At 39.4% G+C, this 12,321-nt stretch overlaps 1 protein-coding gene across 2 annotated transcripts in view; it reads right to left on the bottom strand.

The window, feature by feature from the left end:
• PRKG2 (protein kinase cGMP-dependent 2) overlaps positions 1 to 12,321 on the bottom strand; it is an 83,524-nt gene that overhangs the window by 47,241 nt on the left and 23,962 nt on the right. For both annotated transcript variants that reach the window (XM_060147196.1, XM_060147197.1), the window contains exons 3-5: positions 10,925 to 11,038; positions 9,395 to 9,500; positions 5,814 to 5,877 (exon numbers count right to left, since the gene is read on the bottom strand). In XM_060147196.1, the coding sequence (XP_060003179.1) occupies positions 5,814 to 5,877; positions 9,395 to 9,500; positions 10,925 to 11,038 (284 nt within the window). The remainder of the gene's footprint in view (positions 1 to 5,813; positions 5,878 to 9,394; positions 9,501 to 10,924; positions 11,039 to 12,321) is intronic.

The following is a 12,321-nucleotide window of genomic DNA, read 5'->3' as shown; positions in this document are numbered from 1 at the left end:
CCCATTTCCCTGATGGCTGTGAGCTGGGGGCTGCCCCCTTAGCTCCCAGAGACTTCTCTCCTGTCCTTGCACAGAGCCCCTGATATTTCAGAACCAGTAAGGGCACATGAAATTCTTCATACACTTGGAATCTCTCTGACTTCCACTTCTGCTGCATCTCTCTGATTCCAGCCAGAGAAAATTCTCTGCTTTTAAGGGCCCGTGTAATAATACTTGACCCACCTAGATAGTCCAAGATAATCTCCCTTATTTTAAGGTCCCAAACCTTAATTACATCTGCAAAGTTCCTTTTGCCATGTAACATAACGCGTTTATGCATTCCAGTGTTTAGGATGTGGATACTTTGGAGGGGGTCCATTTTTGCCTACCACCATAAGTCAATTAAAGACAATTCATTTTTGATGCATTAAAAGCACCTGAAATGTAGTAAGTACTCAATTAATGATTGCCATGTTAAGGGGGAGGCTGAGAACGGTTTGCTTAGATGTTACTTAAATCTTCTGGACCTCAGTTTCCTATTCTGTAAAATTAAGATGGTATGACCTACCACATCTAAGGATGTGTGAGGATTAAGTGAGATAGTCACCTGGTGACTGTTAATTCCTGCGAAAGAGTCTGTGAGCTGGTCATCAATGTCTTCCACAGGTAAACTGCATTCCCCAGCCGTCCTGCTGTTAGCTGTGGCCATGTGGTTAACTTCCAGCTAAAAGGGTCTGAGTAGAAGCAACGTATGCCACTTCCATGCCAGGCCCATGAACCATTCCAGACACATGTCTTCATACTTGTGCCCTATTTGTAACGGCATGGGAGAGGGACCATGTGGAAGATGGCAGAGTAGCCATCAGCTTGGGTTCCTGAAGGATTCTGCATAGCCACCTAGGACCATCCTCCCTGGACTGTTATGTGAGCAAGAAACATGCTTCTGTTCTACCCGGAAAATAATATTTTGAGTTTCTACATCACAAGCTGCTTACTCCAACTCTCTATTTTTTCTCATTATAGCTCTATCACAAACCTTCACTCGATTCAAGTGTGATTTTACCATTCAGATGACTGTGACCCGCAAAGGTTAAGTGAGTGACCATGACACTGCAGTGCAGGGGTCTTCATGATATAGTTAATGTTCAGTTCTCTTTACTAGAACTGCTAGTGTCACGGTGGACGTTCCTGTTTCAGGCGGTCTCAGGCTCTCCTGTTCCTATCTCAATCTCAGTCCCCATTACCCAGACAGAGCAGAAGGAATCTGGAGAATTTTTGAACTGCTTATAGGCTGTTCTTCAGTTATTACACAGCCTCTGGTCTGTGCAGATGTGCAGCTTTAATTTCTGTCAGTCGGATAAGCCAAAAGGCAGAAGCTGGAAATGGAACACTGAGAAAGCGCTTTGTTGTTTCTTAAGGGGCAAGCTTCCTGGTGGTATTTTTCCCAGGGATGAGTCTTTGTCACCCAAAACCATGGGAGGAAGATAAATAATACCTCGCAGTGTGCTGACAGTAACTTCATAGATCAGAAAAGGCTGTGGATGTAGATCAGACCATAAATATATGGTGGTAAGTACTGGCTACGATGCCACACTAGCCAGTGTTTGTTAACTGGGGAGTGCAGCCAGTCTAGCCAGGGTGGTCACCAACACCAAAAAGAGAACTTCAAACAGTGTGGTTTATTGTCCTGTGGTTACATTGCAAAGGGGTCCCTTAGAGGACCAAGAAGCCATAGACCCTACCCTGTAAAGCGATTGTTTTCAAGCAGTTTTTACCCTGACCTACAGTAAGAAACATATTTTATATATACACTCTCATACACACATGTGAGCATGCACACACACATTTGTATAAATCTGAAACATATCTGAACAGTACTTATGCTTACTACCCTGATATTTTTTTAAAGTGTTCCTCTAAATTGATTTTATGACCTACTAATGAGTTGTGTCCCACAGTCTGAAAAAGATGATTTAAAAGAAGATATCTAGAAACACTGAGAGTAGGTACTTAGTATATGGCCAAAAGGAAACTTAGGAAATCAATTCCAGGGCAGACTGAGAGATAGAGGTTAAAAGTAAACCATACACTGGAAAAAAAAAGAAGAAGAAGAAAACCATACATCAGAAACTGCTAAAGATGGAAAGAGTTTTTCATGTAAAGAAAATGCTCATTCTGTGATAGCTAGCAAAATGATAGATAGAGCCTGAGTGCCTGTAAATAGAATATATGAAACCAGAATTAAAATCTAAGGTGATGGAGGACAAAGACAAAGAAGCAAGCCTATGATTTCCTTAGTTTCCTTAGTGTGCGGCTAGAAATCTTCATCACAAAGAAGAATTGATGATACACAGTCAGATGTATGATCACACACACACACACACACACACACACACAAACCCTGCATCATGTGACCATGTCCCTAAGTTGATTGTTTAAGAAACTGTATACATTTATTGGGGTTTGCTTGTTTGTCCAAGTACAGTAGTTAAAACACCTTAGAAATTTTAAAGCAAACACACCTGGATTAGGTGGACCCTATCAACCATTCCAGCATAATTTTAGCATCTGATTGCTTATTTCCAAGGAACTGGAGCCTACAAAATGAAAATCAACAGAAATTCCTCCATTTGGGTGAGCCAACTGTATAGAATTTTGTAACTGAGACAGCGTACAGATGTGACCCAGCACCCCCTTATTTTATAGATGAGGTGACCCTGATGCCCACCACAATTAACTGACAGCTGCGAGGGACAGAGGCTTGACCATAAACCTTAATCTCCAGACTTTGGACTAGCTAGCTTTCTAGGACACCTAGCTGCACCCCCCCTTTAATTAACAGGTCCCTAAACTGGCAAAATCCACAATTATCTCAACTTTCTTATGGTTCTAGATGTAACCATTAAAATGGGAAAAACCCTCTGGCTTATGCAAGTGTTAGCAGGAACTATAAGAAAGGAAGACTAGACTTTCAAAAAACGATGAAAAATGGAAAACTTGTGACTAAAGAGGCAGACTATGGCAAACCCTAAATATATGTATTCAATTCATAACTTTAAACTTTAAGAATCGTGTTGTTGGGCTTCCCTGGTGGCGCAGTGATTGAGAGTCCGCCTGCCGATGCAGGGGACACGGGTTTGTGCCCCGGTCCGGGAATATCCCGCATGCCGCGGAGCGGCTGGGCCCGTGAGCCATGGCTGCTGGGCCTGCGCGTCCGGTGCCTGTGCTCCGCAGTGGGAGAGGCCACAGCAGTGAGAGGCCCGCGTACCACAAATTAAAAAAAAAAAAAGAATCGTGTTGTTAAAATGTGGATTTCTGGGTCACTACCCCAGAGTTCCTGATTCAGTAAGTGTGAGGTAGTACCTGGGAATCTGCCTTTTAATCAGCATCACTGGTGATCTGATTAAGGACAAGGACATTTCACATTCCCTACCCCAGTCCCACTCCCACTAGAGCTCCAGTTTCATGAAAGATGCCATGTCAGAGTGGCAGTGCAGAGGGTCACTGGGTCAAACACTAAATCTCTGTAACAAAGAGTTCCGTAACGTTTCGATCCACCACACAGTCAAATCCCGGGCCTCCCGGATCTCTCACCAAGAGTGGGAACAGAAACTCTTCCCACTCTTGTCTTCCGTACTACCCAACTGCCAGGTACAGAAGTCACATTGTCATTTTCATTATCATTAATAGTCACACTGCATTTGGAATCTGTGTCGTGCTTTAGGGTGTTCATTAGTTAACTCTTAAAGCACACCAGTGAATGTGTTGCTACTTTTCCCACCCTCCTTTTCCCATTAGACCACGAGAAGAGGTTTAAAGGCAATGTCTGCCTCCAGAACTGAATACTTTGGGTGATTTATGCTAAAGCAAGAAATGCTGTTGGAACACTGCACATTCAGGCCATGTGGTCTAGGACTTCAACAAACCAAAGTTTTAACAAACACATCAGAACAACTGCTTGGTGATGGGAAATTCTGATACTCCCTCCCCGCCCCCTGCACAAAAACTTAAAACCACCCAAAATCAACTACTAAATAGCATGCCAGATTCAGCCTGTTTTTCTCAAAGATTACGGAGCCAGTTTGTGGGACAGCTGGCCCTGGAACTCAGCAGGTGCTCTGTCATAACTCCAATGCATTAGTGATTGGCTGTGGTCAGGACCCAGTTGATGGGTCATTAGTCCAAGCTATGCTGGTAAATTATGTGCTTTTCTTAGTGCTAAATAGATCCCATTACTCCCTTGTTAATCACTTTCGAATTTTGTGAATTTTCACACATTACAGAGACACATTTGTTTGCCAGGTATGAATAAAGAGCCCTTTATAAACCACGCTGCTGTTTGCAAATGCTAATATATAATAAAGCCTTCTAGGGTGTTTTAAAAGATGAGACTTTCAAATTCGAATTGTGTGTTAATTAATACTAGGTTGGAGCCCCCATCTATATATTCTGTAGCTATTGCCTGTGGCTACTATAAATATGTCTAATTTACCATTTATTTTTAATGATACTAAATTTTAATATTTTCTGTCAGCATGGAATTCCCCTCTGGTGAATCTACTCTATTAGTGTTATATTAAAAACAGATTTCCTCGGTTAACAAAAAAATATAGGGCCTCTCCAGCTTTAAAAAAAAACACTCAGAAATTAGGATGAATTATTAATTTGTAACATCTGTGATTGGGTTATGTTACACTGAGAAAATCCCAAGAGATGCAGGGCAAGCAGTCCTCTTGAAAATGACTTCATATCTGAACGCTCTGGGGACACAAGGCCAGGCACTGTGTCATCATGGCCTGTCCTTGATAAACTGCTGGATGGGTTCCATGAATTGTAAATGGAAACATTACTGGTGTCACTTACACTTAAGGATAAAATGGTTGGTGCTCCCTTCTCAACAGGTATTAGTTTACATTGTATATTGAGACTGACAGAGGCATGAATCTGTCAACAATCAGTCTTGCAGGGTATTTTTTGTCTGCGACTGAGAATAGCTTTATAAAATCTTAAAGTCTACATCTGACTCCTTTACTATTCCTTACCTCCTTTAAATTCCCGAAAAGCAATTTGGTTTCAATGAAATTGACCGACACACACCAAAAAAAAGTTAGACAGAGGTTATTTACTTTGAATATTAATCTCTGAAGAGGTTTTAATATAATGAAAATTATTAGAATCCAAGGTACATATCATAAAAGCATTATTCACAAAAAGACTTGACTAGTCTTGGACAAGAACCAACCATCGGCGTGATGCCTAATATGAATTTTTGAACACGTTCCAATACGCCATTTTTCCCTAGATGTTAAAATAGGTAAAGTGCTTCTTAAGTACAGGGTTTTTTTGTTATTTTTTTTTTCTTTAAAGTCTTCATAGCCTAGAGTTTTCAAGTATGGAATGTTTCATAGCTTGATTCAGAAGCCTGTTCACGAAAGTCCCAATATACCCTTTCTCTACTCCATTACCTAATTATGCATCACTGACTCCTTCATACTACGAAAACTCTGTAAGGGATTGTGATGTTAATTGCAGAAAATCAAATGCCTCTTGAGTGAGGCAGATTAGTTTTATAAAATATACTAAAAAGATTAAAATATGTAAATCAAATGTCACTTTACACATGCAAATCCAATTTTCTTTTATATATTTCAGGAGAGTCCCTGAACCCCACCCCAGCCCCTTAATTCAGTGTGAGTTTTCACAATAGAAAAAGGCTCCTGGTCTCTGTGGACTGGTGATCACCATCTTTTCCTTTTTAATCATTTACAGTGCTAATAATGACTAGATCATATAATCTTTTAATGAAATATAGTTTTTACTTTAAAATTTCTTACCACTTCCAAGCAGTCAATGATCTTGGTTAATTTATCTTCAGGTAAATTCTTCAGCAAGGATACACTGCAAAATTAAAAAGAAACCTTTATTTAATTATCATCATGAATTAAACTATAAATATACACCTCTACATAGATTCATGCATGCATTTAAAAAATATAATGCACTTTAATTTTTCCAAAGTAAACCTCCAAATATATCACACATAAATAACTGAATTTCAGATACATTGAAATTATATAATTACATATAACAGCAGACATTTATCACAGGTAAATAAATAAAAATAGTAAGACCCCATGAAAGGAAAAAAAATCAAATTTTGTTTCTTTGGAGAAAAAAAAATTACATTTGTTGTTGGCTTACGAAGTGAATCACATCCAGAAATGTGTTCCACATCTCAATATCTCTTTTATTAGCATGGATGAGGACCTCTGCTTCCAGAGGAGAATCAGATTTTCATCTAAATCCTTGTAATTAAGTAAAGACTGAATCCAGGAGGGAATGTAGGAATTAGCATGGAAATGATCTTGATTATTAGTCATATTGTACTGTCTTTTAAAATTAATGGTAGCCAGAGGCATGTAATAGGAACATTTTTACAGATAATAATAATATACAGAGAATGACAGAATACTGAAATTGTTTGAAAAAAATATAAAAAATTCCACTCAGGGGCTTCCCTGATGGCATAGTGGTTGAGAGTCCACCTGCGGATGCAGGGGACACGGGTTCGTGCCCCAGTTCTGGAGGATCCCACATGCCGTGGAGCGGCTGGGCCCGTGGCCATGGCCACTGAGCCTGCGCGTCCGGAGCCTGTGCTCCGCAACGGGAGAGGCCGCAGCAGTGAGAGGCCCGCGTACCGCAAAAAAAAAATTCCACTCAGTATGATTAACCCATCAGTATGATTAAATTGTTCTTTGAGAGAAATTTCTACTTTACCCATTTTCACTCAGGACTGTTGATATAATTTCCATAAGATAGATACTTCTTTCTTACCATCTAAAATTTGACACTCCTAAGGAAAAAATGATGCACCTCCATAAATACATGATTGGATCTGAGTTTTGAAAAGAGAGCTCTAGACTCATTCTTGAACACAAGGACCAGGAGGCATGTAGCCAGGAGCTGGGTCTAAGAATGTCTGCATCTGAATCACTTGTAATTGCGAAACACTGGAACATGCGCAATGGGAGAGCAGATATATGAACTGTGGTCGAGTCAGATAACAGAACTCTACAACAGGAGAAATGACTGCACTAACCAAGGAGATGAACCTTAAAAAATGTATTGAGTGAAAAAACTGACTTGCAAAAATAACACCAATTTTGTAAAGTTCAAAAATAGGCTAAACCAGGGCTTCCCTGGCGGTGCAGTGGTTGAGAGTCTGCCTGCCGATGCAGGGGACACGGGTTCGTGCCCCAGTCCGGGAAGATCCCATGTGCTGCGGAGCGGCTGGGCCCGTGAGCCATGGCAGCTGAGCCTGCACGTTCGGAGCCTGTGCTCCGCAACGGGAGAGGCCACAGCAGTGAGAGGCCCGCGTACCGCAAAAAAAAAAAAAAAAAAAAAAAAAAAGGTTAAACCAAGCTACAGGCAGAATAATAAAGAATAGCAAGGTTACGATTACCAAGCTTCAGAATACAGACTACTCCAAGGACAGGAGGTACCCCGAGGAAGGCTAGAAAATGACATAGGGGAACAAATGAGAATGCCAGCAACATTGCTAACTTTCTACTTAGGCTGGGCCCGTAGCTTGATGGGGCTTACTTTATTATTATGTCATTAAAACTTACATATGTACTATGTATCATTTGATACATGTCAGATACTTCATAATAAAAAGATGTAAATGGAAAAGAGCTTACTGTATATTATGAAACGAAGAGAAATGTATTTCTCTAATGTCTCTCCTTATGGATGAAAAGGTAAAAGGGTTAACCAGAACTTTTTTCTATATAGTGGCATATAGAAGAAAAGGGAATACTTTTTGTTCCTTTGGTTTAATTGACTAACACATGCCTGTCATGAAAGTTCTACTTCGGGTCCAAACTGGGCGCTGTAGCGTTAGTGAAAATTCTCTCCTGTAAGCCTATCACCTTTGGGGATTGGTGAGGAAATTGATATGAGAAAAAATCTTTTGTCTGTCTCCCCTCTATGAAGGCAGAGATCAGGTTTATCTTGTTCACCACTGAATCCACAATGTTTACCCCTGGCAATCATGCATGAATGAATGCAAGAATGAGATACCAAAAAGAAGAAAAGGAGGGAAGGAACCTGTACTAGTAAATTCTCTGAGCTCCCTCCACTAAGGCAGAACGCACTAGACTCCAAGGGAAAACCTAGTGGCTCAGGTTTTATCTCAAACATGATGCAACCCATGGGCACCGGTTTATTTATGTATCCTTTTTTGGCCCTTGCATAAGTGCAGTTTATTAGCTTTAAATACTGACCTGCATTGCTCAGTTGCTGGATTTTGAGATTACCTATACTCAGGTAGACCCCACAACATGATGGCTAAGGCACTGATTATCGTATAGGTAAGGAACCTTCTTGTCATTACTGCAGCTCTCTTTCAGGAGTCATTATTGTTTCCGGGAAAGTAAATCAGCAAGAGTCCATATGAAAAACCTCAATGCCTGCAATGTTCTACTGATTAACAATGCCTTCATTCAATATTCACTGAGTCCTCACTACATGACAGGCACAGCACAGCCCTAAAATCATTGACTTTGCAGGCTAGTTATGCAAGATAAAGTCACTATACTTAAAAAGAACTTGGAATTTATTTTTGGAAACCACAGGATATTTTATTGTTATTACCACTTATCAAAGGTTACATTTCATTACAGTATGTATTGCAGTTTCAGAGACTGTCAAATCTCCCACAAAAGACACAGAAATAGTTTAAATAAGGAACTTATACTTTCCAAAAAAAAATGTTTTTAATGTGTAGCTGACCTTTTCAGTTACATAGGTATTTGTTTCTCTGTAATTTGATGCGTCCAAGTTGTTGGGGGTTCAGAACAGTTGACAAAATGTGTATGTTCCAAGGATCCATGTCGTGGTAGCAAGCATAATAACATTTTTGGCAAGTTAATTTGCTGCAAATAATAGTAATTTGGAAGATGGCGTGGCTATGCCAATGAGAAAAAATGTCTCAGGTAAAGCAAGTAAGGATAGTAAAATCATTTATTTTAATATTATTCTAAGCAAAGCATTATTTTTTGTTATCTACTTCCAAATTATAGGACATCTTTCAAAGTCAACTGAGCAACCCAAGTGAATATTTTAGGATTTTATGCACATTATTCTATACTATGTGCAATGACTCCATCAACACAAGGGCAAAATTAGCAAGAGAAATAAATCAGTGAACAAGGCTAATGGGAATGAAACATAATTCTTCATATATATAGTGTCATTTACTGCAAGAGAATTCTTTTGTTCCTTTGGCTTAATCATATGGAAAATGTTTAAATAAGAAAGATTGTAGTAAAATAATTACTCTGATAAAACCAACATATCCACAATATGGCTATACCACCTTCTGCTCTTTCTGCCACCAACGTGTTACTCTTACCTTCTGAGGAAGTTTCTGTACTCTTCATCTCTGGCTTGAGCTGTCCTTCTCATTATATTCTGGAATACCTCTCGATCTAGTGCCCATGTTTTAACATTGGTAATAGCTTTAGAAAAATCAAGAAAATAATAAAATATTGTTTAGCTCTTAGATTAAGAAAACATTCCAACATGTTAATCAATAAATTTTTCATGTACTCTCATAAAATGATATTTCTTGGACAATGCATTATTTAAGCATGCAAATGGAAGGAAGTAGTGATGTAAAGAGTAGGTAATTTTATAAAATCATTTTTGGCTTTGAAATAAATGATGATTTGAAAGTGAGCAGCGAAAGATTTCCATTCTAATTATGTTTTGCTTAGGATGATATTAAAATTAGTTTGCCATCCCTAATTACACACTACATCATCAGGAGGTATTTTAGATTTGTGCTGTGGTACAAAAGAAAGCCAGCCAGCCTGTAGCTAATCCAGAGAGTGAAGAATTCACAAGCAGAGAACTGAGAGTTAAAGATCTCTGCGTGTGAGTCTGTTTTTATGTCTTTTTATGTTGTTTAGACACTGTTGCTAACGGGAGCCAATATATTTTAAGAATCTCTATGGTTACTTTTACATAAAATATATAAAATCATTTTCAAAGAAATTATGCAAGACAGTTTTTGGGACAACGTTTTCATAGGAAAGACATTAAAATCAAGAATAAAATCTAAAAAGGAAGAAGAACAGAAGTAGCAGCTCTAAAAAATCTGTATGAAATTATGGTAGTAAGATATTTTTTAAAGGAGTGATGAGAGCCTACAGAAGAGATCAAAATCAAAATCTCTGGTTTACTAAACTTTAGAGTGAATTAGAATTATTTTGACATTCTTGTTAAAAATAGAAATCCCTGGGCCCCACTGTCAGAGATTATTTGGAGTGGAGCCTCAGAATCTGCATTTTTATCAAATACTGCAACAATGCTGACACACATAACCTCGTCCCAAACTCTGAGAAACACCACATCTAAGTAATTCAGAAGAAAACCTGATATTACCATGAATAAAGTCGATAAAAACAAGAACCCTAAGGAGAAGCAACTGAACTAATCCCAAAAGTCACTCATGAAAACTCTCATTAATTAATTTATATCCTTTTTGATATTTATACACATTTATTGGTTTAATTAAATTTTCTGGTTTGTAATATGGTCAGAACCTTATGGAGAATAGAAAGCAAACATGCTGGATGAGCCAAAGGCAAATGTCTACATAATACAAAATTGAAGTGGCAACGATAGCAAATACTGGAATCAATTCTGTTTAAATCCATACTCATATTTTATATACAGGTATCTGATGGAAAGATCTTTTTAAGCTTGAATCATTTAGACAAGGGCTTCAATATAAATCCTTTTATAAGCATAGCCTTTCTATTAATAAGAGCATATGGGGCACAACGGGAGACAAAAAGACTCAGGATGCAACAGTGTCTTAGGTTATCTTTAACGTTGTGTAACAATTTAAAAAATACAGCATTTCATCTCCTGTTACCTTTCACAGAGGCAGTTCTTGTACAGTTGTATAAAATGGCTAGTTCCCCAAACGTTGTCCATATAGGAATGCATGATAGCCATTTCTCCCCTTGGAACACCTCTAGTTGACCCTCTATCAAGTAGAATGTAAGAAAACACAAGTAATCAAAATCCACCTGGATTCCATAAGTTAAAAAAACACAATCAGAAGGTATACAAAGCATACAGGTAAGATATATTATGATTCTCATTATAATAAAGTGGTTAAGAATGCAGACTGAAGCCCACTCTCTATTAGCTGATTAGCCTGAAGACTTACCCACTCTGCCTGGGTTCCTCATCAATAATGGGGATAATATTAATAATATTTACTTCATACAGTTGTGAGAAGTAAATAAGTTACTACAGGTAAGATCACAGATCCATGGCTAGCACGTAGTAGATGCCATGTAAGTGTTAGCTATTGGGAATTCCCTAGCAGTCCAGTGATTAAGATTCTGCGCTTCCACTGCAGGCGGGCACAGGTTCTATCCCTGGTCGGGGAACTAACATCCTGCATGCTGTGCAGTGCAGCCAAAAAAACCCCACAAAAAACAAAAACAAACAAACGAAATCCCATATTATTATTATTGTGATTGTTACAAAGCTCTTTCCTGAAGCAGTGGATGGCAAGTGGTTCATTTAAAATTCATTCTACCCCATGAAAAATGTAGCACATGAAACTACTTCTCTTGCACAAGGAACACAACAATCACTGTACGTCTTGAAAACACAGCACAGGTGTTCACACTGGCGGAAGGACTAACTTGTCATAACTGAGAAGTATGCTGGCCCTGGAGTCAGGCCGCCTGGCTCTGACTAGTCTTTGGCCATGTGACCTTGGGTACGTTACTTCACCGTGCCTTGCTTGTTGCCTAACCCCTCATTCATTGAAATGCATTAATAAACGAAGTCACTAAGAAGAGAATTAAAAGACAAGCCACAGGGCTTCCCTGGTGGCGCAGTGGTTGAGAGTCCGCCTGCCGATGCAGGGGACACGGGTTCGTGCCCCGGTATGGGAAGATCCCACATGCCGCGGAGCAGCTGCGCCCGTGAGCCATGGCCGCTGAGCCTGCGCGTCCGGAGCCTGTGCTCCGCAACGGGAGAGGCCACAGCAGTGAGAGGCCCACGTACCGCAAAAAACAAAAACAAAAACAAAAAAACTGTAGCTTGCTGGTGAGTGATGCTGATAACAGGAGAGGCTGTGGATGTGGGGAGGCAGGGGTATATGGGAAATCTCTGTTCCACCCTATCAATTTTGCTGTAAACCTAAAACTGCTCTAAAAATTAAATTCATAAAAAAGAAAAAGAAGAGTGCTTGACACCAATCTGTAGCTAAGCAGAGTTTGGGGGAAGGGAGAGGCAACTTCCTCACCA

This window comes from Lagenorhynchus albirostris, chromosome 4, assembly GCF_949774975.1.
Source record: "Lagenorhynchus albirostris chromosome 4, mLagAlb1.1, whole genome shotgun sequence".
Taxonomy (NCBI): domain Eukaryota; kingdom Metazoa; phylum Chordata; class Mammalia; order Artiodactyla; family Delphinidae; genus Lagenorhynchus; species Lagenorhynchus albirostris.
This window is presented reverse-complemented; position numbering and strand designations above follow the sequence as displayed.